The sequence below is a fragment of the Eupeodes corollae genome, chromosome 2, assembly GCF_945859685.1.
Source record: "Eupeodes corollae chromosome 2, idEupCoro1.1, whole genome shotgun sequence".
NCBI classification, from domain to species: Eukaryota; Metazoa; Arthropoda; class Insecta; order Diptera; family Syrphidae; genus Eupeodes; species Eupeodes corollae.
The window spans coordinates 125,202,746-125,229,192 of record NC_079148.1 but is presented as its reverse complement, the minus strand read 5'-3'; the positions used below and the strand labels follow the sequence as shown (position 1 = coordinate 125,229,192).

At 31.6% G+C, this 26,447-nt stretch overlaps 3 protein-coding genes and 1 long non-coding RNA gene across 4 annotated transcripts; all 4 read right to left on the bottom strand.

Annotated features, from left to right (window-relative positions):
- Positions 1-2,725: 2,725 nt before the first annotated feature.
- LOC129947378 (uncharacterized) lies at positions 2,726-3,507 on the bottom strand. The gene is made up of 2 exons (XM_056057915.1): positions 3,356-3,507; positions 2,726-3,280 (listed from the first exon to the last, which is right to left on the bottom strand). The coding sequence occupies exons 1-2, from the start codon at positions 3,365-3,367 to the stop codon at positions 2,969-2,971; spliced, it is 324 nt and encodes a 107-aa protein (XP_055913890.1). The 5' UTR covers positions 3,368-3,507; the 3' UTR covers positions 2,726-2,968.
- A 1,833-nt stretch (positions 3,508-5,340) lies between these two features.
- LOC129947368 (alcohol dehydrogenase 2-like) lies at positions 5,341-6,509 on the bottom strand. The gene is made up of 4 exons (XM_056057905.1): positions 6,308-6,509; positions 6,027-6,254; positions 5,809-5,973; positions 5,341-5,748 (listed from the first exon to the last, which is right to left on the bottom strand). Exons 1-4 carry the CDS (start codon positions 6,398-6,400, stop codon positions 5,461-5,463), a joined length of 774 nt encoding a protein of 257 aa, XP_055913880.1. The 5' UTR covers positions 6,401-6,509; the 3' UTR covers positions 5,341-5,460.
- Positions 6,510-17,026: 10,517 nt separating this feature from the next.
- On the bottom strand, positions 17,027-17,702 carry LOC129947380 (uncharacterized). The gene is made up of 3 exons (XR_008781706.1): positions 17,684-17,702; positions 17,484-17,611; positions 17,027-17,383 (listed from the first exon to the last, which is right to left on the bottom strand). It is a non-coding gene; the product is annotated as an uncharacterized LOC129947380 (long non-coding RNA).
- A 6,904-nt stretch (positions 17,703-24,606) lies between these two features.
- On the bottom strand, positions 24,607-25,367 carry LOC129947373 (cuticle protein LPCP-23-like). Its single transcript, XM_056057910.1, has 2 exons — positions 25,211-25,367; positions 24,607-25,143 (listed from the first exon to the last, which is right to left on the bottom strand). The coding sequence occupies exons 1-2, from the start codon at positions 25,220-25,222 to the stop codon at positions 24,751-24,753; spliced, it is 405 nt and encodes a 134-aa protein (XP_055913885.1). The 5' UTR covers positions 25,223-25,367; the 3' UTR covers positions 24,607-24,750.
- Between the last annotated feature and the right edge of the window lie 1,080 nt (positions 25,368-26,447).

The following is a 26,447-nucleotide window of genomic DNA, read 5'->3' as shown; positions in this document are numbered from 1 at the left end:
AAGCAACAATATTTTCAGATGTTTTGATCGCCCTATTTACACGGTTTAAATTCACAAATCACAAAAAAAGCTGAAATTCTACAAGGCTAATCATGGTTTGATTTAAGCTGCAAAGAGGTTATCAAGGACCAAGAGATGAGCTTCCGGTGTTTTAGAGCCAACTCAACTAAAGAAAACCGGAAAAGGTTTAAGAAAGCCTACAATGCTCATATTCGAAGGACCATATTTTTTGATGGTCAAAAAATACTGCAATGTCCCAAAGACATTACGAATCTTTAATCATTCGTAAAAAAACATGATGAATTCTTCCTTATCATCGGTTACTACGCTTGTTGGCAATGACACTCCTTTAGTTGACTCAACAAATAAAACTAACTTGTTTAAATGGCAGTTCGCCAAAAATGTCACCTTACAAGATAGTGTCTTGGCTCCTACAGTTCTTGAAGCGTAAATGATTCTATGGGACCAAACTTTTTTTGTACTCGAAATGTGGTGAGAGTTCTAAAAGATCTTAGCATTCATAAATCCAATGGTTCGTATGTTATTTACGCTATTATTCGGAGGAGTGGTTCTTCCACTGCGTTAGCTTTTCTATTTGTCCTTTTCTTCTGGGCTCGTTGAGAGTAGTTGGAAAACAGAATTTGTACAGCCAATCCCAAAAAAGACGAATCTTCTTCTTTCGCAAGTTTTTGGAAATCCTGAATAATTATCAGCTTAAAAAATATCGTGAGGAGTGGAAGCTTCTTAATGACCGGCAATACGGCTTTCGTAGCAATAGGACTACTGGGTATCTCATGGTTCATCTCATTGAAAAATGGAAAAAAAAATTACATCGTTTTGGAGAAAGTAAGTTTATTGCACTTGATATTTCAAAGGGATTTGATAGAGTCTGGCATCTTGCTCTCTTATCAAAAATGTGTGCTTTAAGTATTGACGAATCTCTTCTTCGTTGGATTAGAAATTTCCTTTAAAGCCGTTCAGTTCAATACAAGGTGTTTTAGATGGAATCAAGTCTAAACTAATAAAATAACGGGTGGTGTGCCCCAGGGCTCTGTTCTATCTCCAACACTCTTTTTCTTTTTTATTAATGATCTTCTGTCTGCAACTTCTATTCCAATTCATTGTTTCGCCGACTGTTAGCTTTTCATATTCGTTTCCAGACTCACAACCCTCCTGTTTAGATGTTGAACTGTAACTACAAAATATATGGTCATTTATTCCGACCTACACAGCATTTTACAATGGGAATAAAAAACCAATGCTGTCATGTATCGTTAAAGCGAGATATACCCTCTTTGCCAATATCTATGAGTGGCACTTGCATCAACGAAATTGAAAATTTCGACATCTTCGGAATGTGCACCAGCAACCACCTTATGTGTAGCAATCGCATACCGATATCACCAAGAATGTGTAGGCTTTTTGAGACGATGCTCTCCGTATGATCTGGCTACAGTTTATAAGACTCTGGGACAGTATTTAAGAAAAGCTCGAACATCGTCGGAAAGTTTTTTGTCTCACGCTTTTGAACCGTACGTTAAAATGGACTATGCTCTAGTGAATTAGCCATTTGCATTCATCCCCTTGAACAATTTAACTGTAATACCCGCGCTTCTATGAATGTCCATCAGTTTACCCTTGATTCCAAGTTCATATACTATGCTGTACAGAGATTAATTTTTTAGCCGTGCTACGCGAATGTGGAATGCCTTATCACACTCTATCTCTCCCTGTAATTGCAATGTTCAGGAATTTAAAATCAATGAACACCAACACCTTCTTTCCAACCCTTTCCTCTTTTCTTATTGCTAACACTGTGTGTCTTTGGCATATTTAATGTATAGAAAACCCTTTTAGTGTTCGCTAATTATAAAAAAAGGTTTAATACAAAATGTAACTTATTAATAAATTACATTATGCTTTTGCAAAGTACAAATGTTGTCCTCTAGATACAGTTTGAATCATTTAAGGATCTTAGTTAGGTTCTGGAAATTGTCTCTAGTTATGACTCTTTATCAGTCTCAAATGAGTTTTTGAGAAATCTTGAACGTAATGCTTTCATGGTGTTGCAAAATACTTCTTGGAATTAATTTTAAATTTTTATTTGGAACCCGTTTTTAACATTATTTTCAAATTTATTCATTATATTTTAAAAACTTGTTGTGAAAGAATTTTTCTATATAAAACCGCTTTAGCCTCAAAGAGCTTTGTATGTGATGTTTTTTCATATTATTAAAATATAATATGCCAAAAAACTGAAATAGAGTAATTTTGGAGTCGGATTTGAATGAAGGCCGTCAAAATCCTTTGAAAAGTGCAATTTGATTGCCAGGAACAGACCTTGACGACAAGTAGTAGATAGATTGTCAGCTGCTTAATATCGGGCCTCTCAAAATGAAACCTCTCATTGGAGAACGCTTTATAACCAAAGAAGGATATTTTTTTCGTTCAGGACACGGCGTTTGTCATAAATAGAAACAGAATATTATATAGGTACACTAAAAATCTACAATTCAATAAACAAATACCAAATACACGAATAATTTGAAATCGCAGCTGACTATAAAAAAAAACACATTGTACAAATTTTGAAATTGAACTTTTTTAAAGTTAGCAGAGGAAAAATTTCAAATTTTTATTTTGGGATTTAAGGATTCTTTGATGTTGTGGATTTTTGGGATTCTATACAACTTTCGTGAAAATTAAATGAAACAACTCCATCGTATTCACTTTGGAAAAATATATTTTAATAGCACAACAGATGATAAAATAAAATAAAAACAAAAATAAAACAAAACAATAATTTTCAAATAAGAAACTGTACAAAAATATTGATGATCTCTTGCCAAACTCAGCTCAATATCTTCCTTCACGATAACTCCTCTTTATTTTACACCTCATCTTCTTTTTTTCATTCCCTCTCGAACTCGCTTATAGATTTTGAAATATGTACAAACATGATGATGATTTAATGATAATGTCCACCCAAATGCAGACCATGATATGGACTCAACAATGGAGCTGAATGGTAAGCTGGAGCGATGACAGTTTTAACAGCTGGAGCTAGAATTGGTGCTGCAATAACATGTGGATGGCCATGGACAATTGTTGAGCTTGAATGTGAGATGGCTGGGGGAAGAACATGCACAGCCTTGATGATTGGTGCTGCATGAACAACTGGAGCATGAGCATAACTCAGAAGGGGAGCATGTAGAGGCGCTCCGTGCAGATAGCCAGGACGAGCTGCAACCAAGGTGCAAAGAGTTGAAATCGCAACGAACTGTTGAAAAATAAGAGAGGTTTTTTTTAATTCCGCAATACAGAAAGGATATCTTTAGGTTTGTTGTTCTCTTACCAATTTGAACATTTTTAGGCTTTGGATTGTGTTGGGTCTATAAGAAGTACCTTACTACGAACTTGGTAAGACAAAAGTCAACTGATGTCGTTGCATATCGAATGCAGCTCTTTTATATATTTTTTCAGATTCGCACAAATTACAATGCAATGCGACTCATTAATCATTGCTCTACAATCAGATGCTGAGTTGTTACAAATCCCCAGCTTCCATCCTCCAGAATTGCACCAGCATCTGTTTCTAATTTCTTATTTGTCGTTTATAGTTTTATGTAGTTTGTTTGTTTTTTGTTTTGTGTCCAAAGACCCGGTGACTTAGATTCAGATTCAATGTTGCACAACGCTTGCTAATGCCAATATGACTTGCTGGCCTATTAAAAGCAAGCGTGCTCTGTTGCTCCTTTGTTAGATGACATACGGATGATGGCGGCGACGACCGACCACGACGATGGCTTCGGTGCTTACATTCAGTGATGTGGTGAAGGGCGGCGGCGGGTGGCTGGTGTGGTGCAGAGACACTGCATGGAATAGTGTTGATAGCGCCACAGCACATGGTGTAGGTGACTTCTTTGGCACGACCTTCAGGAAAAATTAAAACAAAAACAAACAACAATTTCCATGCCAAAGTTTTCCCAAACCAAATCAGTTCAAGTCGAAAGAGTATAAGATACCGTACGACAAACATATAACAATATCACATGAATGCTTATATGATGCAGAACATGGCCGGCAACTTTGTCTACACCACTAGACTATAGGCCATGAATGGTGGAAGCAAACCTATACATGGCGCAGTAGACCAGTTAATTGTGTGATCTTTTGCAAAGTTTTGTTTTGGTTTGGGACCCCCCCAGAGTAGCTCAAAAGTCGTGAGCTCCAATGTGACACGGAAAGAACTCCAGGAGGTACCTACCTACCGCTTGGCTCTATGCTGTCCCTCGATCTATCAAGCTCTTAGGTTACAGCAGGTTTCCATATATTGATAGTTTTTTAATAATTGAAAAAGTGCAAAAGAATGCTCGCAGTTACCACAATATTTTCCGTCTTCCTCTGAAGCATAGAATTTTGTATGAGCCTAAGCTATAAAAGTTATGTTGCATAATTATATCCGCTTATAAAATTCAAATTATACATACGAAGTCCACCTGTCCGCAATTCGTGTATCGTTTAATTGTATGTTTTACCACACTCCATCACACTAACACTTGAGTTCATCCATGTCTATTGTTGACTTAAAAAAGTCTATAAAATACGATTGTGTGTTGGAACTAGGCTTAGATCTTTGCTAAAGTTCGTTGAAGGCACTTCTTAGGTATACCATTTTTTTTAATCTAAAGTTTTGATAAACAATTAAAAATAGTTCTTTTTCGTTCGTTACGTAACTTTCAAAGACCGGAAGTATTTATTTTCCTTTAACGGTATTCCTGTTCACGTTAGACTTTTTTGAAACGACTCTGACTCATTTTGAAATTTCATCATTTCATTAGTTAAAAAAAAAATTATAAACTCTGCCTTAACTTCCTGTCTATGTTATTAAACGGAAACCGGACAAAAAGATTAAACGTCAATGTGATTAACCTGAAAAATTCGTTAACTTTAAAATAGGCACATTAAAAGGGTCCTATACTTTTTCTATAGCAAAAGGACCATTTTAAGAAGGTTTATGAAAAACATTGAATATACAAATTTACACTGACATAAGTAACTCCATGGGGATATTCCCATTGGTAAAATAAATTAATTAATAATTAAATTGCATCTGACAAAATTTCAATTTTATATTCATTCTATTATCCTTTTTTGATTTTTAATCAAACTCGCAAATCTTAGTTGTCCGTAAAATTTAACAGTTTAAAATTGTAACCAATCAATTTAGAACCGTCAGTGGGCCAAGCGATGAAGTAACAAAGAAATTATAGTTTGTGTTCCATTCGCCAATATAAAAATCAATGTTTAATAGAAATCCAAATGCATTTCAACAGAACATTTTATTTCTCAAATATTCGAGTTTATTTGACATTTATGCAAAAATCTAAAATTATACCAAAGGAAAAAAGATTAAAATTTAATTTTTCATCGATCAAAGTTCTTTTTTTTGACATTTGTTTATTCAGAAAAGAGTTCAGCGGTGGCAGCGGAAGAAGATAAAACCTCTTTTCGATTGGCAAATTGACATAAATAAACAGCTCCATTTTTGTTCTCCTCAACTGCTTCGATAACATTGTTTGCTAATTCATCACAAGTTTGAGGAGTTATTTGATCAAAAGTTTCCTTAATGGTAGCAGAATGTGGAGTTAATTTATCCGAGGTGAATTGATCGATAAGTCTTGTTTGTGTCATGCCAGGGCAGATGCAAATGAATGATGTCCCATGGAGGGAGAAGTTAACTTCAGCCTAAAATGGGCATAATAAGAAAATGTATCAAACATATAACTTATGATATTTAAAACTTACTGCCATTGATCGTGAGTATGATATGAGTCCAGCTTTGGTTGCACAATAGATGGGTACGGGTGGATATGCTTCCAATCCACCTGCAGAGGAAATATTCACAACCATTCCTCCCTTTTTGTCTTTTAGTTTTTCCAAAAATGACATTGTGCAGAATATCGCTCCCAACTTTTCAAAAAAAATATGAGAAATTGTAAACAAAAAACAATTATTTTTCTCACCAAGTTTACACCAACAGTAATTGCTGGTTCAAATTCATTGAACACTCCACCGCCATTGAAGAGAATATCGATGTGTTTTAATTTTGAAAAAAGCTCATCAAAACATTGAATGACATTTTCTTTGCTACAAATGTCAACCTTTACGAAGAAAACATTCGTTGAAGGATTGAGTTCAGCCAATTCTTTGATCAGTTCAGGGTTTTCCACTACATCCAGGACGGCGAGGTTCTGTTTAGATACATTTAATAGTAGATATTTTTAAACCATCATCACTATCTTACTGAAACTTTCTTTAGAACAAGATGTTTGCAAATAGTTGCACCGATTCCACCACAGCCCCCAACATAAACAACGTTTTTATTCGTTAAATCCATCAAATTTGATATAAAACTTATTATGAATTAAATTAAATGCACCTCTGGCGATGTTCGTCAGAGCTCAACTACAAAATCAGCAAGACGAAGACTGATGGCATTTTATGTTTAATCAGAGATTTTTATTTATAAATGACCTCATCTCCAAAATTTTGAAGCTCTTGAAAGTGATTTCTGAATGAGGTGCATTGCAAAAAATAATCTTTCTCCACAGAAACATTTTTATTTCCGACATGACAAGTATTGCATTCATACAAAATTTCGAGCTCTGTATTTTACTCAAACAACCATTACGATGATAGAGAAAAAGTGGGTCCTCCGATTCCGTCTATCTCTCTGTCTGTCTTGGCCCTTACCCTACAGCCTAAAACACTGCATTAGGTCGATTGATATCAAATTTTTAAATTAAGGCTTTGAGCCGATTTGTTTAAATTTTTTAAGGCTAAAAATAACACTTTTGGTCAAGAATCGGAAATTCGAATTTTCTCACAAACAAACCAATAGATTTTTTTTTAAATTTTCGTAAAAATGTTTTTTCTTAAATTGGCTTCTTTCAATAAATAACAAATATTTTTGTATTGGTCCAAAAGGGTACCCCCATAGAACCGTTATTTTGTTTTTAAGTTATCTCAAGAAGAAATTAACCGATTTTTCTGCACAAGCTCTTATTCTATATTAACTGTATTTGATGATCAAAAAATAAATAGTTTTTTTTGTTTGATATTTGAAAAAATATTTAAATATTTTTTTTTTTATAGAATATCCAAAATGGGTCAGTATTTTTTAACGAAATAAAAATCTAGAACGTATATTTTTAAGCTTTCAAAAACATTGATGAAGGTTTTTACATTAACTTTTCCTTCCAATTATATTTGATCACGTTCTTTTAATTTTTTTCCAAACATATTATTGACATCAGTAAGGTATTGAAACCATATCTATGTAAATTGTGCAATTGCCATTTTGTAAAAAAAAAACGATAAATTAACGATAATAAATAAAATTACAAATTACAAACTATTTAAAAAAAGAGGCTGGGATGCGACCCACACTGATAACTTCCCATCCCGTCTGTCGATTTGTCTTGCTTAAAAGTTTGTCTATATGTACTTTTGTACTCGTATCAATTTTTACCAAATTTGTGTACTATTTTTTGTAGATTTTATATTTTATGAAAAAACGGACTGTTGAAAACAATATTTTCTATGAAATAAAATAAGTTTGAAGCCAATATTTTTAATTTTTGAAAAGCTATTTGAGTCGAAAGTAAATTTTTACCAAGTTTTAGTATTGTTTTCTTAGAAGTTTATTTTTTGTAAAAAAAACTGTCAATTCGATTTGAATCGATATTTAATTTTTACCAATTTTGAGTAATGTTTTTTTTGAATTTTTATTTTTAATAAAAAAACTGTCAATTTGATTTTTCTCAAAGTTTTATTTTATATAAAAACATTATTCTTCGTTGCACAAAATTGTTTTGAATATGAAATCATATTTTAGTCATAAAATTTGGGAGGTGACACATTTTTTTTCAGTTTTTTTGATCCGTTATATTAATTTTTTTCAAAAAATATACTTGTTTGGTATCACGTTACAATATATTATATAAAATTTAATTCCAGTCTCTAGCGTTTTTTTTTTTGTAAGATATTTGGGGTTAACCAAAATGTTCACCTTTTTTTAAACTGCTATGGTAAAAAAACCACAAACGCAATTTTCTTGAGAGCCGTTTCTGCATCTTTCTGCCTTATTATCTGTATAACAAAATTTATTTGAAATCGATATATCTTCTGGTTCTTGAGCTATGGACGACGAAAAAACGTCGCGAACGTACGGACTTACGGACGTACGAACGTACGTACACACGCACGCACAGATATCTTTCTAAAAATCTTTTATTTCGAATCTAGGGACCTTAAAACGTCGAGAAATGTCAAAATTTTTAATTAGACAAATCGGACCCATTACAATAACTTCCTATGGGAAGTTTATAAACGTTAAAACCATTTCCGAAAAAAAATGTTTTATTAAGGTATTATGATTAATTAATTTGAAATTTAATTTTTAAAAACAAACTTATTTTATAATAAATATAAGTACTATTTATAGATAGAGGCTTAAGATGGAGGAGCAAGCGCGTGTGACCCTGTCGTACACTTTATTTATTAAGCTTATATTTTGTTTTGCTTGGTTACCATTCAGTGTTGCCGAAGAAACACATTACAAAGAAGTATTTAGTAGTAGTATAGAAATTTATATTTTTTGACATACTAACGTATAATTGTAATTTTTTTATCTCGAAAAATAACAAAATAAATAGTAAACTCAAAAATAAATGTTTTGTACAAAAAAACGATAAACAAAATCTAATAGGAAGTGAATGCCTTTTGGTCGCCAGGCGGCATTTTGAAAGATGAGTGCTATCAAATTTGTATTGGATTTGAATTCTGACATATGTTTTAAGTATAACAAAACTATATCTAGTTTCATATTAACTTGAAAAAAAGTAGTACAACTTCAAATATGTGAACATAGTACCTATAATACACTACTCTTATATTAGTGTCATCGGCAACACTAGTTTACACCAATTGATTTTTGTTGGCAAAGACTATAAATATGTTGACACGTCAGATTTGACATCTTATTAAATATTAAAGGTTTTACATTTTTTGATAAGAAATATTGCATTACCAGAAAAAAATAATCGTACACCCGTGTCCTAAAAATTAGGTTAATTAATTTAATAAAAAATATAACACATATATTTATGTTTTTGTCGATTGACATTCAAAGAATTTGTTTTTTTCTAATGTAAGTTTTAACGTACGAAAAAATAAAATCGAAACTTCTTTCAACCAGCCTTTATTTATTCTTTTTTTCTTGGAAATTTGTTTTGTATAACAACAACATTTCGACTTAGAAATGAGATGAAGCAAAATATAATTATTAATATAATTTTAGATCTAAATGCATGTCAAAGAAACATAGAATTAAAAGTTCCAGTGACGATAAATGTCATTAAATAATATGATCCCTCTGAAGTTAGCAAAATGACAGCACTGCTTTTCTCACACTCTCTATACCAACACTTAAGACACTTAAAAAATATATTTTAGTTTGCAAACTGCAAGGGAACTTTGTATGAACAGTATTCCCCGCTTAATTGCACTGACCTGGACTGACCAACCGTTTCAATTAACTGCCCCAATTGTACATAATCTGAAATTGAAAAAAAGTCAATAAATTAAACACACTATTGTGGTGCAACCGTTATAATACATCGTTTGTAATGACTATGTCTACTTTAACTTTTGAGAAGATCCTACAAAAATCAAAGCTTTTACAAAAGTTGTTTGGCCGATTTTGAAAATGAAACGAAATTAGTCCAGTATTAAAAGAACATTAATTTCAATAAATTGAAAAAGAAACATTGCCTAAACGACCTTAAAATTGAAACAGAACACACAAATAGACTGAAATGTGACACACCCTGATAACTTCAAATCCCGTCTATCAATTTGTCTTGCTTATAAGGTTTTTAGGTTTTCGTGTTTTGTTAAAAAATGTATTAGCTTACCAATAATATTTTGTATACGATTAAAGAATTTGATTTAAAAATCTATTTTTGTTAAAAAGATTTTTATTCGAAAACCAATTTTTACCAATTTTAATAGCATTTCTTAAAAGTTTAAATTAATTTGAAAGCAATGTTTTCTATTATTCACGAGATATCGAGTACACCAATTTTTACCAATTTTGCGTAATACTTTTTGTAGTTTTTAATTTTTAAGAAACAATTGACTGTTAGATTTTTATTTTACTGAATGTTGAAAACAATATTTTTTATAAAATAAATATAGATATTTGAGTCGAAAATCAATTTTTACAAACTTTTAATAATTTGTTTTAAGTAAGTATTTATTCTTTCTCAAAAAACTGTCAATTCGATTTTTCTCAAAATGTCACTAATTGTTGACAACAATATTTAAAAAAAAGAGGCTGGGATGCGACCTACACTGATAACTTCCCATCCCGTCTTTCGATTTTTCTTGCTTAAAAGTTTGTCTATATGTACTCGTATCAATTTTTACCAAATTTGCGTAGATTTTATTTTTTATGAAAAAACGGACTGTTGGATTTTTATATAAAAATTAATTAATATTGAAAACTGTTGGCAACGCCATAATTATTACATATTGTCAATATTTTGACATTTATATTACTTTTCATTCATTCTTACTTCTTACTTATTAGTCTGTCTTTTTAATCTGTACCTTTGTACCAGCTAGACGCAATAAAACACGTGAATAAAATATATTGCATTTATTAATAATTTATTTTCTCTTTTGAACAGAATAATTTGTGTGATCACAAGAGATCACAACAAAAACAATATTTTCTGTGAAATAAAATAAGTGTAAAGCCAATATTTTTAATTCTTGAAAACCTATTTGAGTCGAAAGTAAATTTTTACCAAGTAGTTATGTTTTTTTTAAGAGTTTTATTTTTTGTAAAAAAAAACTGTCAATTCGATTTTTTTCAAAATTTTATCGAATGTTGAAAACAATATTTCTTATAAGATAAAAGTAGTTTGAAGCCAATATTTCAAATTTTTGAGTCGGTAATCAATTTTTACCAACTATTGTTAAATTTTGTTTAGGTTTTTAATTTTTTGTAAAAAAAACCGTCAATTCGATTTTTCTCAAAATTTTACCGAATGTTGAAAATAATATTTCTTATAAGATAAAATTAGTTTGAAGCCAATATTTCAAAGTTTTGAAAAGATATTTGAGTCGAAAATCAATTTTTACCAACTTTTATTATTTTTTTTTCGGTTTTTAAGTTTTTGTAAAAAAACTGTCAATTCGATTTTTTTAAATTTTACTGAATGTTGACAACAATATTTTTTGAAAGACAAAATTAAATTAAAGCCAATATCTCAAAGTTATGAAAAGATATTTGAGTCGAAAATCAATTTTTACCAACTTTTATGTATTTTTTTTAGGTTTTTATTTTTTGTAAAAAAACTGTCAATTCGATTTTTCTCAACATTTTTCAGAATGTTGAAAACGATATTTCTTATAAGATAAAATAATCTTGAAGCCTAAATTTCAAGTTTTTGAAAAGATATTTGAATCGATATTCAGTTCTTAAGAACTTTGAGTAATGTTTTTTTTAGATTTTTATTTTTTATAAAAAAAAACTGTCAATTCGATTTTTCTCAAACTTTTATCAGATGTCAAAAACATTATTCTTCTTTGCACAAAATTGTTTTAGAGATGAAATCATATTTCAGTCGTAAAATTTTGGAGGTGACAAATTGTTTTTTTTTTCAGTTTTTTTGATTTATAAAAAAAACCGTTAATTGGATTTTTTTTTTCAAAAAATATAGTTCTTTGATATCACGTTACAATTTATTATATAAAATTTAATTGAAGTCTCTAGCGTTTTTGGTTAGTAAGATATTAGGAATAAGCCAAAATTTTCACCTTTTTTTCAAACTGCTAGGGTAAAAAAACCACCCACGCAATTTTCTTAAGAGCCCTTTCTGCATCTTTTTGCATTATTATCCGTATAACAAAATTTATTTGAAATCGATATCTCTTCTGGTTCTTGAGCTTTAAACGAAAACAAAAAATGTGGCGAAGGTACGTACACACGCACTCACAGACATTTTTCTAAAAATCTTTTATTTCGACTCTAGGGACCTTGAACGTCAAGAAATATCAAAATTTCCAATTCGAAAAATCGGATCCATTACAATAATTTCCTATGGGAAGTTAAAAATTAACAAAAATTTAAGAAAAAACTATCAGTTTGTTTTCGAGAAAATTCGAAATTTCAATTTTAGACGAAAACATTTATATAAGGACTACTGCTATTTTTAGTCTCAAAAAAATAGAAAAACGCTCAACGATCAAAACCTTAATTTCAAAATTTTAAGTCAATCGACCCAATGGTTTGGGCTGTAGGGCCATGACAGATAGACAGAAAGACGGACCGAATCGGGGGACACACATTTTTCGACTTCTCTACCACAGTAATGTCACGTTTAATTTAAATCTAGATATTTTTAAGAATGCAAACCATACTTGACACATAGTTCCTATATTTCGCAAGTTTAAACAATGTTGAGCAAGAAAAAATATTTGTGGCTTGAAATACTTATTTTCTTATAGGGCACCAAAAACTCTGACTCTTATCAAACTCTCAGGGGACTTACACTTACAGATAAGGTACACAATTAATAATAAGATATAAAAACAGTTTATCTCATACAGGAAGTTTAAAATCTTAACAAATTTGTTTCTTCTCAAGCTATTAACCTAAAAACCAACTTATTTTCCAGCATCAGAAATCAAAAAATCAGACAATACCCTGTTATTGCCTTATAGCAAACAATTTACCGTGCAAATTGCCCCACACTATAGAGTAACCTATGTACTCTTATATATGTACATTGTACATACCAATCACTCCCATTTAATTTACCATAAAGTCAGACACCCAAAGCTACCGTATATCTGGCGGTAACACCTATCTGAAGGCGCGGAATGGCAACAATCAGCATAACTAGGTATTATACTAAACTTAAAAGTCCCATGCAAATCATGTTGCATATACGAGTAACAGCAGCGCCAGCATAGCGTACCCAATTCAGTCTATCAGTTATAGTATAGGGTATGCATTAGTAGACCAAATGAATTGCAGCTTTTATGGAAATAATAATAATAACAATAGAGGTGATGTGAAAATCGACCAAAAGGGGGTTCGGTGGGAAATATGGTCGTAAAGACTCAAACCTTTGAAGCCTCGCTTGATACCTGTCCCATTGAAAATAATTGAGAAATCCCAGCTGCCGTCAGTTTCAGCGTGCGGACTTTGGAGTCGACAAAAATGACTCTCAGCCAAAAAAAGAAAAAAAAACAAAAACTGTATTTCTGTCTAATGTCATATAGACCTGCTGGGTTAACGGTATAACCAGCAGCGGCGTGATGCTAGTAAGGTCCCCTGTTGTGGTGGTGGTAGCGGTGTTCAATATTCGTGTTAGCTTAGCGCACATGCTGCATAATCGAATTATGAAATCTCATCAAGGAATTTGACCAAATGCACGCCTGACATGGGACAAACAGTACACGACATGCAGTAGTTGAATTCAAATTTGTAGCTGAAATGACCTTTAACCTCGACAAAGATGTTGATGCTGATGATGGTGGTGAGTTGGCGGTACAGAGTTTTCTATTAACATAAAAACACAAAATATCCTGCTCTTAATGTGAATAGGACCTTGCGTTCGTATGTCGTTGATTTTCAAACAAATATATATTTTGTGGTTAAAATAACGGTGTTTGGTTAGTTTAGTTTAAATAAAATATTTTTTTTCTCTTTTACTAACGACCTTATTGGAGGTGGAATTCCACAAAGCACCTTTGAAACATGCTAACCATTTCGTCAAAAGCATTCCATAGAAAATCCCGGAAATGAATTGTCCCAGATCCTATGTAGTCCCACCTTAATAGACGAGCCGTGAGCACGTTTAGGCCAAATTCAGTTCGAAGTGGGATTATATACTCTTGGCCATCACATTAGGACAAAAATACCTCGTGACCACAGATGTGGAACAAGCGAACAATAAAATTTATTTTATTTCGTTGCATGTGCAGCGATTTAATCGTTAAAATAAAACACTGTGGCAATATGGTATTAGTAGATTCATTTGTGGCAGGCTGCCGGCTCCGACCATGGTAGCGGCATGCAGCAGACGTGAGGCTGAGGCTGGCTGCCCACGTCGCAATAAAACTATTTTGTTTCTGTTATTTTGAAAAATGCTAGTAATAATGACACTATCAGTCAATTATCTGGAATGGCGATTACGATGGCAACAGAAACACCATCGGTGCGATGGTCGACAGCCGGCGTTGGTCGTCGTCGGTCCAAGCGAAAGGGTCTACACCGAAAATCTCATTAATGATGCCTGCAGTCTGTACTGTATTTGTAAGGGAAAGCAAAGCTTTCAATTTCGACTTCACTTGAATTTAATGGAAAAATTGTAATTCATAAGCAATTGCTCTGAGGGCAAGAAAAGTTTTATGATCCCGAACGTGTGTTGGTTAGTTCAGCTTTTCGGGTGTGATCACTTTGAGATGGATTTGTATCATTTTTATTGTTGTAAATAAAACGCTATTGCATAATTGGGTCAACTTAAGATGTAATTAAGTATACATGAATCTTTTGTATAATAAAACAAAATAATGTATAATAGTAGTACCTGAATAACTGCACGTAGATATGTTTACCTTAAAAGAGTGTTTAAATGAAGAAGGTTAATTAAACATAACCTCATTTAAGACCTTGACATAAAGTAGACAGCTGTTCAAAATAGTAGGGAATTAGTTTGACAACTCACACGATGTTTTGCAACATGTAGTAATGCAACATAAAATAAAAGAGTTTCAGCAACGTCATACAAAAAAAAAAGCGGTCAAGCAAGGTAGTATGGGGTTCTTGGTTTAGTGTTGGACCGCTCTTCTTTATAATAGGCAAACGCTTCTCTATGTTGAGGACAACACGCCACTTAGATATACCATTTTTAGCAAGGTACGAGCAAGCACTTTTCTAAATTGGTGAGTGCTTGGATTTGCGATCATCGATTTTTTAAGGTACTAAGGTCAAAGCAATCCCCTAAACTCAACCCGATTGAGAATTTGTTAGCGAGCCATAGTTTTAAAGAATAAAAAACAACTACGGTTGGAAATACAAATTCAATGCAAAGTATTTTTTTTATTTTTAAATTGACTAAATTAAATTTAACAAATTCACACTCTCAGTTTAAAATTCCCTAAGCGGCCCATAGACACAACGCTTGTGTTCACACTTTTGTCGGTGTGCATAAATGTGCGCTGGAGCAGACACCAATTTTCGGTGTGAGACACGCAGCGAGTAAAATCAAATCTTTTTAATTTTTCTGTGTCAGACTCTCGATAGGTGTGATGTGTATGAGGATGAGCGCACACATTGACTGTTCAGTTCCATATGAATAGTTGTTGTGGAGGTGCGTGTCACGTTACTTCAATAAAAGCTTCAAGCTTCAACATCACTCGTTCTGATCTTTCTTCTTTGGGTTCTCTTTCAAAACTAATATTTGTAGGATTTGGTCGTGGGTGGCGGTCGTGTGCGCACAAGCGTGGTTTCTATGGGCCGCTTTAGTATTTTGAACAATCAAAAGTATAGGGCTGGAATTCGACATCTTTCACACTATGTTTTTAAACCAATTTTGTGTTTTAGTTTCATAGTTTGAAATTTACGAAAATGGATCGCTTAACAATCGCACAATGCAAATAAATTGTGAAAATCTACTACTAAAGTGGTGATTGTGCCACAGCCACCTATCGTGCTTTAAGCGGAGATTACGGTTTACATAATCGTCCAACTACGCAAGCAATTGGCAAAATTGAGAAAAAATTTGAAGACAATGGATTGGTTACAGCCTGTGCATCATCTTTTCGCTCGTTCCCCTGAAAATTTCGCTGCTGTAAGTGAAAGTATTGCGGCCGAATATGTCGATTTCTCGTCTTTCTCAGGAATTAGAACTCTCTTACGGCATATTATGGAGTTTTTCGCTTTTAGATCGACAAATTTATAGATATAAAGTCCAGCTTACACAACAACTGAAGCCATCTGTTTAACAACAGGTGATGGACGGCAATGTTTTGAACAAAATTTTCTTCAGCGACTAAGCACATTTCTCATTCGTAGTGTATGTCAATAAACAAATTTGTCGTATTTCCGGTTCTGAGAATCCTGAAGTAATTGAATAGAGGCCATTAAATCCATAAAAAGTTACTGTTTGGTGTGCTCTTTGGTCCGGAGGTGTGGTTGGACCATACTTCATCGAAAACTACGAGGGAACGACTGTCACTGTTAGTGCGGAGTATTATGATCATATGGAAACCTACAGTTTTTTGTCTATTATTGAAGTATACGACTTGGAGAATATGTGATTTCAGCAAGACGGTTTCACATGCCACACAACTTGAGCGAATATAGCTTTATTGCAAGAGACATTTCCAGGCGGCGTAATTTCTCGTCGTGGTCGACAACAGCTGGCTAGCAAGATTATTCGATTTGAACCCGTTGGACTCTTGGAGCTACGCGGAAGACCATTTTTATAAACCTTTAGCTCTTGAGCACTTTAGAGCCAACATTCATCAAGAGATGCATAAAAGAGATGCCTGCAACCATTCGCATGGTGGTCATTTAAATGATGATTCACACATAATGTCAACGTTTAAACTTTATAATAAAAAAGAAATATCTTGAAAACAAATATTTAATATGTGTTTTATTTACGTATACTTTTGAAGCCGCAAATGGAAAACCCTGTTTTTTTTTAATTTTTTACAAATATCTAAACACTTGAGTGCATATCTCAAACTTAATGAGTGAAAATCGTTTCAAATGGAAATCCTTTGTAAGATCTTTTAAGACAACAGGCCTGTAAACCCAGGCATATTTTTGTTCGTTTTCTTATTTCAAAACTTTTACACTTAAAAGAATACCAAAATAAGGTGTTGGTGTTTAAAAGAATTTTAAGCCTGTTTTCATTCCATAAAAAAGACAAGCTAAAGGTTTTTTTCATTATCATTCATTTTATTATTTTATCACAACACACAAAGTATCCCTGAATAAACAATTCTCAGTCCAATCTCTAGCCATCCGGTCAGTCTTCATTCATTGTGTTACTTACCAAGCTTGGTAACCAAGAGGAGCATGGTAAAGGGTCTGGACCAAAGGTGAAAGATGTGCCCTGGCAATTCCGTTCAATGGAGCACTGACAGAAACATGGTTGGTATAGTCTGGGGCCTGAATGGTGTGAGTATATTCGTATCCGCTTGATGGCAAACCAGCAGAGTAAACCAATTCAGAGCCCAAACCTAAGTGTCCGGCGGCAGCAATGGCGAGAAGAGCAAAAAACACCACCTTTTTAAAAAAGAAGAACAGAATTTAATTTTAGAAAAACGTCTTTACAAGAGTATACAATTCTAGAACTTATAAGATATACTCATATAGGAGTACTTACAAACTTGAACATTTTGAAAATTTTAGTTATAGTTCTCGTGAGTCTGTGTTACTTGAACAGGGAACTTGGAGCGTATGGTTTAGTTCCGAGAGGCTTCGTTCGTTTTATACCAGAAAGTTGTGAGTTCACTGAAAGAAATAAAAAATTGGATCAACCCACCTGGGTGGACGATGACGGCAACGACAACGTGCAATACCCACCTGTGTTTTTCTTTTTCTCCCCACTTTCAATACTTGTGGTTTTAGAATGTCATGGAAAATACAATAAGCAATTACTATAGCTTGCTCGAGTATATACTCAGACCGAGACGCACTGATCTACGACCACGACCTTCATACACAACTTGCGTGTTGTTTATTTTCCTCGCACTCACTCTGGAGCTCTGATGTCTGACGCTGGAAAACCTAAACAAGGCAAAAACTTCACTTACTTTACAGTGCCGGCTCGTATCTATCTTTTCATACTTAATTAAAAATATAAAAATAAATGGATTCCTTTCTTATGCTTAGTCATTGAGTTGTTTTGATGAAGTTTATTTGAGTACGGTTCACAGTTTGATTTGAATAATACAGTTCTAATTAGCGAAGCAAGCAATTGAACTTGATCACCCAAAACCTGTTGAGACTTTTTCTAACGCCTTGCCTTGATTATTGGTAATTCCAAAATTCCTACCTGTTATTTTGTTCTATAGGTAAGGTAGTGTCTAAGCCGGAGTTATATTTTTTAATCGGATTAAATGGTTGAAATTTGATTTATTTTTGGCTGACGTTTTGATTGAATTTGTATTGTTATGGATACACATAAGTACATAGGTGGTTCATTGTTCTTTTTTTTTTACAATTTTTATAAGTTGATACTTTTTTCCGGATCTGAGTTTTTATTGACAATTAAAAAGATTGATCTTCTACAAGCAATTAGTATACAGGACATACAATTTTTGACTACCATAAGTTTATTCTTGTGTAAAGACATATAAGGAAGATACTGATTCCGGAAGCTTTTAAGAACTGAAATGGTCTTGAATGTACGCATAAAGTAAATTTAAAAACAAAATAAATTATTTTCCAAAAAGAGTTTTCATTTTAAATAGAAAACTAGGCAGTTGTCCCTTTTGATCGTCATCATTTAACATTTTCATCAGCGTTTTGAATGTTAAAAAAGTAATAAAAAAATGGTAAAAAAATTAGTGTGAATCCTAAACACTTTTTAGTTGTCATAAGCACCTTAACTGTGTTGCTCGTTTGTCAGATATCGTTTTCCATCTATAATGACATACTTCAGCAGTTCAAAATGGAATGGAAAATTTGAAAAACATATTAGAAAACAATACGAACGAAAAGCGGCATGTTATTAGTTTTTAAACAATTTCCTAAAATAATTTATGTTTTACTAAATTTGTTCTTCTTTTGCGTTTGGAGTGTTCAAAACAAAATTAAAGTTATTTTGAAACTAAGATTGGTCAAATTAATAATTAATAATTAGCAGTCTGTTTTAAAGCAAAAAATGTTTTGATATTTTTGTACGACGGACGCAACAAGATTTTGTCATCAACGTGCCCTAATCGCTCATGTATTTCAAGAACAAGTTAGTGTTTATTGTTGAAAACCATGGTGGCTAAAATATTTTTCAGATCTACAAATAAATTCTCAATGTGGTTGAGATAAGAGAACAGAGTACGCCAGGGGACCTCAGAAATTCGATGATCACGAATCTAAGCGCTCACCAATTTTAAAGAGGCTAAATCGGTATCTTGCTAGAAATGTAAAAATTCTATCTTAGTGGCGTATTGTTCTCAGCATAGGGAAGCATTACCTCTTTCAAAATATCACTATATGTTTCATTAGTTATTATTGTCATTAGTGTGGAAAATCGGTACAAAGCTAAACAAAGAAAAGAGGCTGGGATGCGGCCCAAACTGATAACTTCACATCCAGTCTGTCGATTTAACCTTCAAAGATTTGTAGGTTTACGTGTTTTGTTAAAAAAATATCAGTTCAATTGTTATAAAAAGTTTAAAACATTTTGCATTATTCAACTTAATAAGGTTGATTTTAAAATCCATTTTTGTAAATGAGATTTTGAGTCGAAAACCAATTTTTACCAATTATTTAATTCTTATATAAACAAATACAAACTGAATAAATGAAATTAATTTGAAGCCAATTTTTTTCTATTGTTCACGAGATATCGAGAACCTAACATCAATTTGTACAAAATTTGTGTACTATGTTTTGTAGATTTTAATTTTTTATAAAAAAAAACTGACTGCTGGATTTTTAGAAAAAGTTTACTGAATGTCTAGAACAATATTTTCTGTGGGATAAAATAAGTTAAGAACCATTATTTTTAAGTTTTGAAAAGATATTTGGGTCAAAAGTAAATGTTTAATAAGTTAGTATTGTTTTTTGTATGTTTATGTTTTTTTTTTGTTTAAACTGTTATTTCCATTTTTCACAAATTATTAACGACAACAATATTTTTTATAAAATAAAATTAGTTTGAAGCCATAATCTCAAATTTTGGCAAAGATATTTAAGTCGAAAATCTATTTTTAGCAATTTTGAGTAATGTTTTTTTTTTGGTTTTTATTTTTAACTTCCCATAGGAAGTTATTGTAATGGGTCCGATTAGTCAAATTGAAAATTTTGACATTTCTCGACGTTTCAAGGTCCCTAGAGTCGAAAAAAAAGATTTTTAGAAAGATGTCGGTGCGTGCGTGTGTACGTACGTTCGTACGTCCGTACGTTCGCGACGTTTTTTTCGTCGTCCATAGCTCAAGAATCAGAAGAGATATCGACTTCAAATAAATTTTGTTATACAGATAATAAGGCAGAAAGATGCAGAAAGGGCTCTCAAGAAAATTGCGTGGGTGATTTTTTTTACCATAGCGGTTTAAAAAAAGGCGAAAATTTTGGTTAACCCTTAATATCTTACGAACCAAAAACGCTAGAGACTTGAATTAAATTTTATATAATAGACTGTAACGTGATCTCGAAGAAATATATTTTTTGAAAAAAATCTATGTAACGGTTTTTTTTTCTAAATCAAAAAAAATGAAAAAAAAAAATTTGTCACCTTCTAAATTTAACGACTAACACATGATTTCATCTCCAAAACAATTTTGAGCAACGGAGAATAATGTTTTAAAAATCTGATAAAATTTTGAGAAAAATTGAATTGATAGTTTTTTTTATAAAAAATAAAAATCTAAAAAAAACATTACTCAAAGTTCGTAAAAATTAAATATCGATTCAAACATCTTTTCAAAAACTTGAAATTTAGGCTTCATACTTATTTTATCTTATAAGAAATATTGTTTTCAACATTCAATAAAATTTTCGAATAATAATGATAATCGAATTGACAGTTTTTTTTACAAAAAATAAAAACCTAAAAAAAAAATTAATAAAAATTGGTAAAAATTAATTTCCGACTCAAATATCTTTTCAAAACTTTGAGATATTGGCTTTAATTTACTTTTATCTTTCAAAAAATCTTGTTGTCAACATTCAGTAAAATTTTGAACAAAATCGAGAATTGACAGTTTTTTTTATAAAAAATTAAAAACCGAACAAAAATTAACAAAAGTTGGTAAAAATTGAATATGGATTCAAATATCTTTTCAAAAACTTGAAAGTTAGACTTCAAACTTAGTTATCTTATAAGAAATATTGTTTTAAGCATTCTGAAAGATGTTGAGAAAAATCGAATTGACAGTTTTTTTACAAAAAATAAAAACCTTAAAAAAAATTATAAAAGCTGGTAAAAATTGATTTTCGACTCAAATATCTTTTCAAAAATTATAGATATTGGCTTTTTACTACTTTTATCTTTCAAAAAATATTGTTGTTAACATTTAGTAAAATTTTGAAAATATCGAATTGATAGTTTTTGTACAAAAAATTAAATACCTAAAAAAAATTTAACAAAAGTTGGTAAAAATTGATTTTCGACTCAAATATCTTTTCAAATCTATAAAATATTGGCTTCAAACTAAGTTTATCTTATAGAAAATATTGTTTTCAACATTCGATAGAATTTTGAAGAAAATCGAATTGACGGTTTTTTTTACAAAAAATAAAACTCTAAAAAAACAATACTAAAACTTGGTAAAAATTTACTTTCGACTCAAATAGCTTTTCAAAAATTCAAAATATTGGCTTCAAACTTATTTTATTTTACAGAAAATATTGTTTTCAATATTCGGTGATTTTTATATAAAAACCCAACAGTACGTTTTTTCATAAAAAATAAAATCTATAAAAAATAGTACGCAAATTTGGTAAAATCGATACTAGTACATATAGACAAACTTTTAAGCAAGACAAATCGACAGACGGGATGGGAAGTTATCAGTGTGGGTCGCATCCCAGCCTCTTTTTTATAATAAAAACCGTCTATTCAATTTTTTTCAAAATTTAACTGAATGTGAAAAACAATATTTTTAAAAAAATAAAAGTATTTTAAATAAAATAAAATATATAAATATAATATTGACAGTTATCTTACAAAAAAAACTAAAAACCTAAACAAAATTTTAAAAAAGTTGGTAAAAATTGATTTTCGACTCAAATATCTTTTTTTAAAATTTGAGATTGAGGCTTCCAGCTAATTTTCTTTTATAAGAAATATTGTTTTCATTATTCAGTAAAATTTTGAGAAAAATAAAATTGACAGTTTTGTTGTAAAAAATAAAAACCTAAAAAAAAACAATACTCAAACTTGGTCAAAGTTTTCTTATGATCTAAAAAGCTCTTTTTATTTTACAAAAAATATTGTTTTGTTTTCGATATTAAGTAGTTTTTTTTATAAAAATCCAACAGTCCGCTTTTTCATAAAAAAAAATCTTCAAAAAATAATACGAAAATTGGTAAAAATTGATGTTCGGTTCTTGATATCTCTCAAACTAATTTCATTCATTCAATTTGTAAAAATTTAAGAAATGCTACTAAAATTGGTAAAAAAAATTGTTCGACTAAAAGTCTTTTTAACAAAACTAGATTTTCAAACTAAACTATTTCCTTATATGAAAAATATTGTCGGAAATTTAAATTTTTTGAGGAATAATTCAAGTAACAACTTTTTAAACCTGTACTACAAACTTTTAATCAAGACAAATAGACAGCCGAGATGGGAAGTTATCAGTGTGGGTCGTATCCCAGCTTCTTTTTAGAAAATTGAATTCAATTCTCTAGCTTTATTGGTTCGTGAGATATTTTGGGTTAGCCAAAATGTTCCCCTTTTTTAAATAACAATGGTAAAAAAACCACTCAATCAATTTTTTTGAGAATCCTTTCTGCATCTTTCTGCTTTATTATCTGTATTACAAAATTTATTTGAAGTCGATATTTCTATTGGTTCTTGTGCTATAGACGACGCACGTACAGACATGTCCACAAAAATCCTTTATTATATCCCTAGGGACCTCGAAATGTCGCGAAATGTCAAAATTTTGAATTTGACAAATCGGACCGATTACAATAACTTCCGATAGGAAGTTAAAAAGCAACCCCTCACATCATGATACTACTGCCTCCGCCTTTCTACTTTTTTTGTATGACTGGGGTGAGAATTTTTGAGGACGCCTTGTCTTTTCTTCCGCAGTTAGACCCAAAAAGGTTTGTTTTTTTTCATGAATATATTATTATTTTGAACAACTCTGTTCCTTAAACCTTTTAATAAAATTGATATAGATTTTCAAATGACACCTCTAGTTGGAAAATCCTAGATTTTTTCAAGAAGATATTATTAAAGTCTTTAAAAAACAAACCAAAAATATTTTACGTTTGCATTCTGGACAATAATGTTTCCTTCTCTAAATTTGTTTTTGAGTACAGAGAAAAATATTGGCACTTAAATGAATATTGATAAACCAATACACATCCAACACATTTATTTTGGATACAAAATGTTTATCTTGATGTTCAAATTTCGTATCGTTGACATTTTTTAAAACACACAAAATCTTGTGCTACAGAAATGTAAATAATTTAATTTTTCAAAACCAGAATGTTGTTAATTTTTGTTTATAAAAAATCATGAAATGCGATAAACCTTAATTCTAACATTCATAATCTATGTCTTGCATGAAAGAATCGTCAAAATATTTGTGAAAAAATATTTTAAAGAATTTTTATTACACTTCGTAGTTGAGTTTTTTAACATTTTTTAATTCGAGGAATTTTCTGTTTTTATTACTATTTTTTTAATGCTATAACAAATTTTAATTTTAGTTTGTACAAGACTAAATTTTCCTTCAATTCTAGTCACAAGTTCTAGTTTTAAGCCCTTATCTTTCTCAGACTAGTATAATTCTGTAGTAAAATCTGCAAAATGTTTTGAATCTTCAAAAATCCAGTGGCATAAAACAAAAGAAAATTCGATATGTCCAAATTTTTGGAAACCTTTTGTGTAGTGCTTATTCGGTTTGAAATTTACAGTTAGTAAAAAAAGTCAGTACAAATAAACTTACATCTTAGAAACGGTTCTATCTTTAAGAAACGTCAAACAAACCTTATTAAAATGATCTTAATTATTTACAAAGTCATTTAAAAGTATGTCCTAATGCAATCAAAAGTCTTTCGCTTTTGTGAACTGTTTGTCAGTTGTTAGAAAAATTTCAAAATGTAGACTTCGTTCACACTGAAGATAAAAGGAATTGTATATAAACCTATTTTTTAATTTTAGTTGCATATTACATAATAATTTAGACAACCATAAAAACAGTTGGTTCGATTTGGAAACTTTTTAATGAAATATTTCCAACAAGTACCATTTTCAATATCAGTCAAATGCAATACAACTTTAAACAGAAAATTCTTCTTGAACAATTTTAGTCATTCATAAGATTGGACTAGTCCCAATCATTTGGATATTTAAACTATTTCGAAATCCAAACAGTTTGAAATGACTTAGACGACCCCAATCACACGAGGCGATTGGGCTCGACAGCAGGCTATTTCTACACCTTGACAGTTTGAGATTAATTTTGGTTTGCATTTGCTTACTCGTCATTTAAGCAGAAAATTACTTTTTAAAATGATTTATTCGTGTGTTGTTAAAACTTGAAGTTTTTGAATTGCTGCAATTTTTCTGCATACCTAAGATCAAGACAAAACACACATTTAATTTTCGTTTCATTTATAATTGTTTATTTATGTATGTACATTTAAATTTTTCTAAATTATCGCCGTTCGTTTCGTTTTAACAAATAAATAAATTTAACTGTCCAACTGCCCGTTTCGTTTCGTCGAAAATATCAAGCAATTTACCAACCATGGCCATAAGCATAAGCTGATGGAGCCGAATGCAAAGAAATTGGTGCTGAATGGATTGCAAGAGGCGATGCAGCAGCGTAGCTGATGTGAGCTGGAGCGGCCAAAGAAGCATATGAAGAGTGAACCAATGGAGCACTATGGATTGGAGCAGCAGCATAGGTCTTTACAACTGGAGCAACAATTGGTTGGACAACATGAGCTGAATTGTGGACAACAGTGGAGCTCTGGTGGGAAACAGCTGTTGGGATACTCTTGACGATGGCGCCTACCTTGGCAAGTGAGTGTTCTTGCACAATGGATGGAGCCGAGTAAACCAATGGGCTAGCTTCATGGTAGAGTCCTGGACGGGCAGCAGCTACAGCGAGAAGAGCAGACAACACCACCTGTTGATAGAAAAATGCAAATTAAAAATATAGTCCTATGGCATATTTGGATTTATTCAAAACTTACCAACTTGAACATTTTGAAAGGATTTTTGGGTTTTGTTTAAGGAGGTCTGTGTTGACAGAAGAACAAATGGGTTGCTAATGTTTTTTACCACGGAGGTGCTTAGCTTTTATACTCAAGTCTTTCAGTGTCAAAAAATTTACTTTTGCTTTCAACTCAAGGAAATGCTATAAGCTTTACTTGTACCAACTGAGCTCGAAGGGGCTCTTACTCTGATTCACTATTGATACGAGTATTGTCCGCAAGTGCACAGCAGAGGCGGTGGCGGTGGATGGCGGCGCCGGCCGCCGCACATAAACACACATATGGTCCAATTTCTTGCGTCACAATCACAACTCGTAAAAATTAAATATAAAAATAATATTAACTCTATTGCGGGTATAGGTAATTGCAATAAGTAACTTTATAATGACTTAATACTTGTTTTTAACTCTTTTTGTTGTTTTTGTTTTCTGTAGGCTTCAGCTACCGGCAATGTACTTGGTTAACAGAGTGTATTATGTCCGGTATAGATTGTATGCGAGGAGTTGATTTCGTGGTTTTCTTTTGTGATTTTTATGGTGACCGTGAAAAGTTGAGATTCAAAACGTGCGATGCAGGGCGTAGGTAAGTACATTGTTGTTATTTTTATATCTCGTGCGATGATGTTTTGAATTGGTTGGCCCAGGTGTGCTATAATCGCTTTATTCAATTTCCTTCTGCATTTTCATATACATTTCAATTCAATTTGATTTGGGTGCTTTAAAGAGATTAAAGAAAAATATCTTTATTTAATTGAGGATAATATTCGAGTATGTATTGACCTACAAAACACATTCAATAGATTGATGCAATTCTTTGTAATTTGAATAGTTGCATTCTTTTGTAAGTTTAAATTAATTGATTTTTGGTTTATAGTTTGAATGTTTGTTTGGCGTATAATTAATTAAATAAGACCATCAGGTACGAGGTACAACTTGCGTACTTGCAAACTTTTTTGGATGACAAAATACATATATGAAAGATTTTTGAAATCCACAATAATTAATTGATTTGAAACAAAGAACGTATAAGATGTTTTAAGTAGATATTTACTGCTGGCTTACATTGAGAGAAGATATGAATTAAAATAATTAGATTTAAATTGAAAATTATTTTTAATTAATCTGTCCACTGCCATATCTTAAGAACTTTCAAAGATATTGCCTTTAGCAGATAATAATACAAGATATTTTGAAAAAGCTTCATATTTTGTATAATA

Coding starts and splice junctions, on each gene's coding strand:
- LOC129947368 (XM_056057905.1), bottom strand. CDS start 6,400: ATGGATTTAACGAATAAAAACGTTGTTTATGTTGGGGGCTGTGGTGGA. Junction 5,974..6,026: donor TTACTGTTGGTGTAAACTTG/GTGAGAAAAATA, acceptor TTTTTTGAAAAG/TTGGGAGCGATATTCTGCAC. Junction 5,749..5,808: donor CATACTCACGATCAATGGCA/GTAAGTTTTAAA, acceptor TGCCCATTTTAG/GCTGAAGTTAACTTCTCCCT.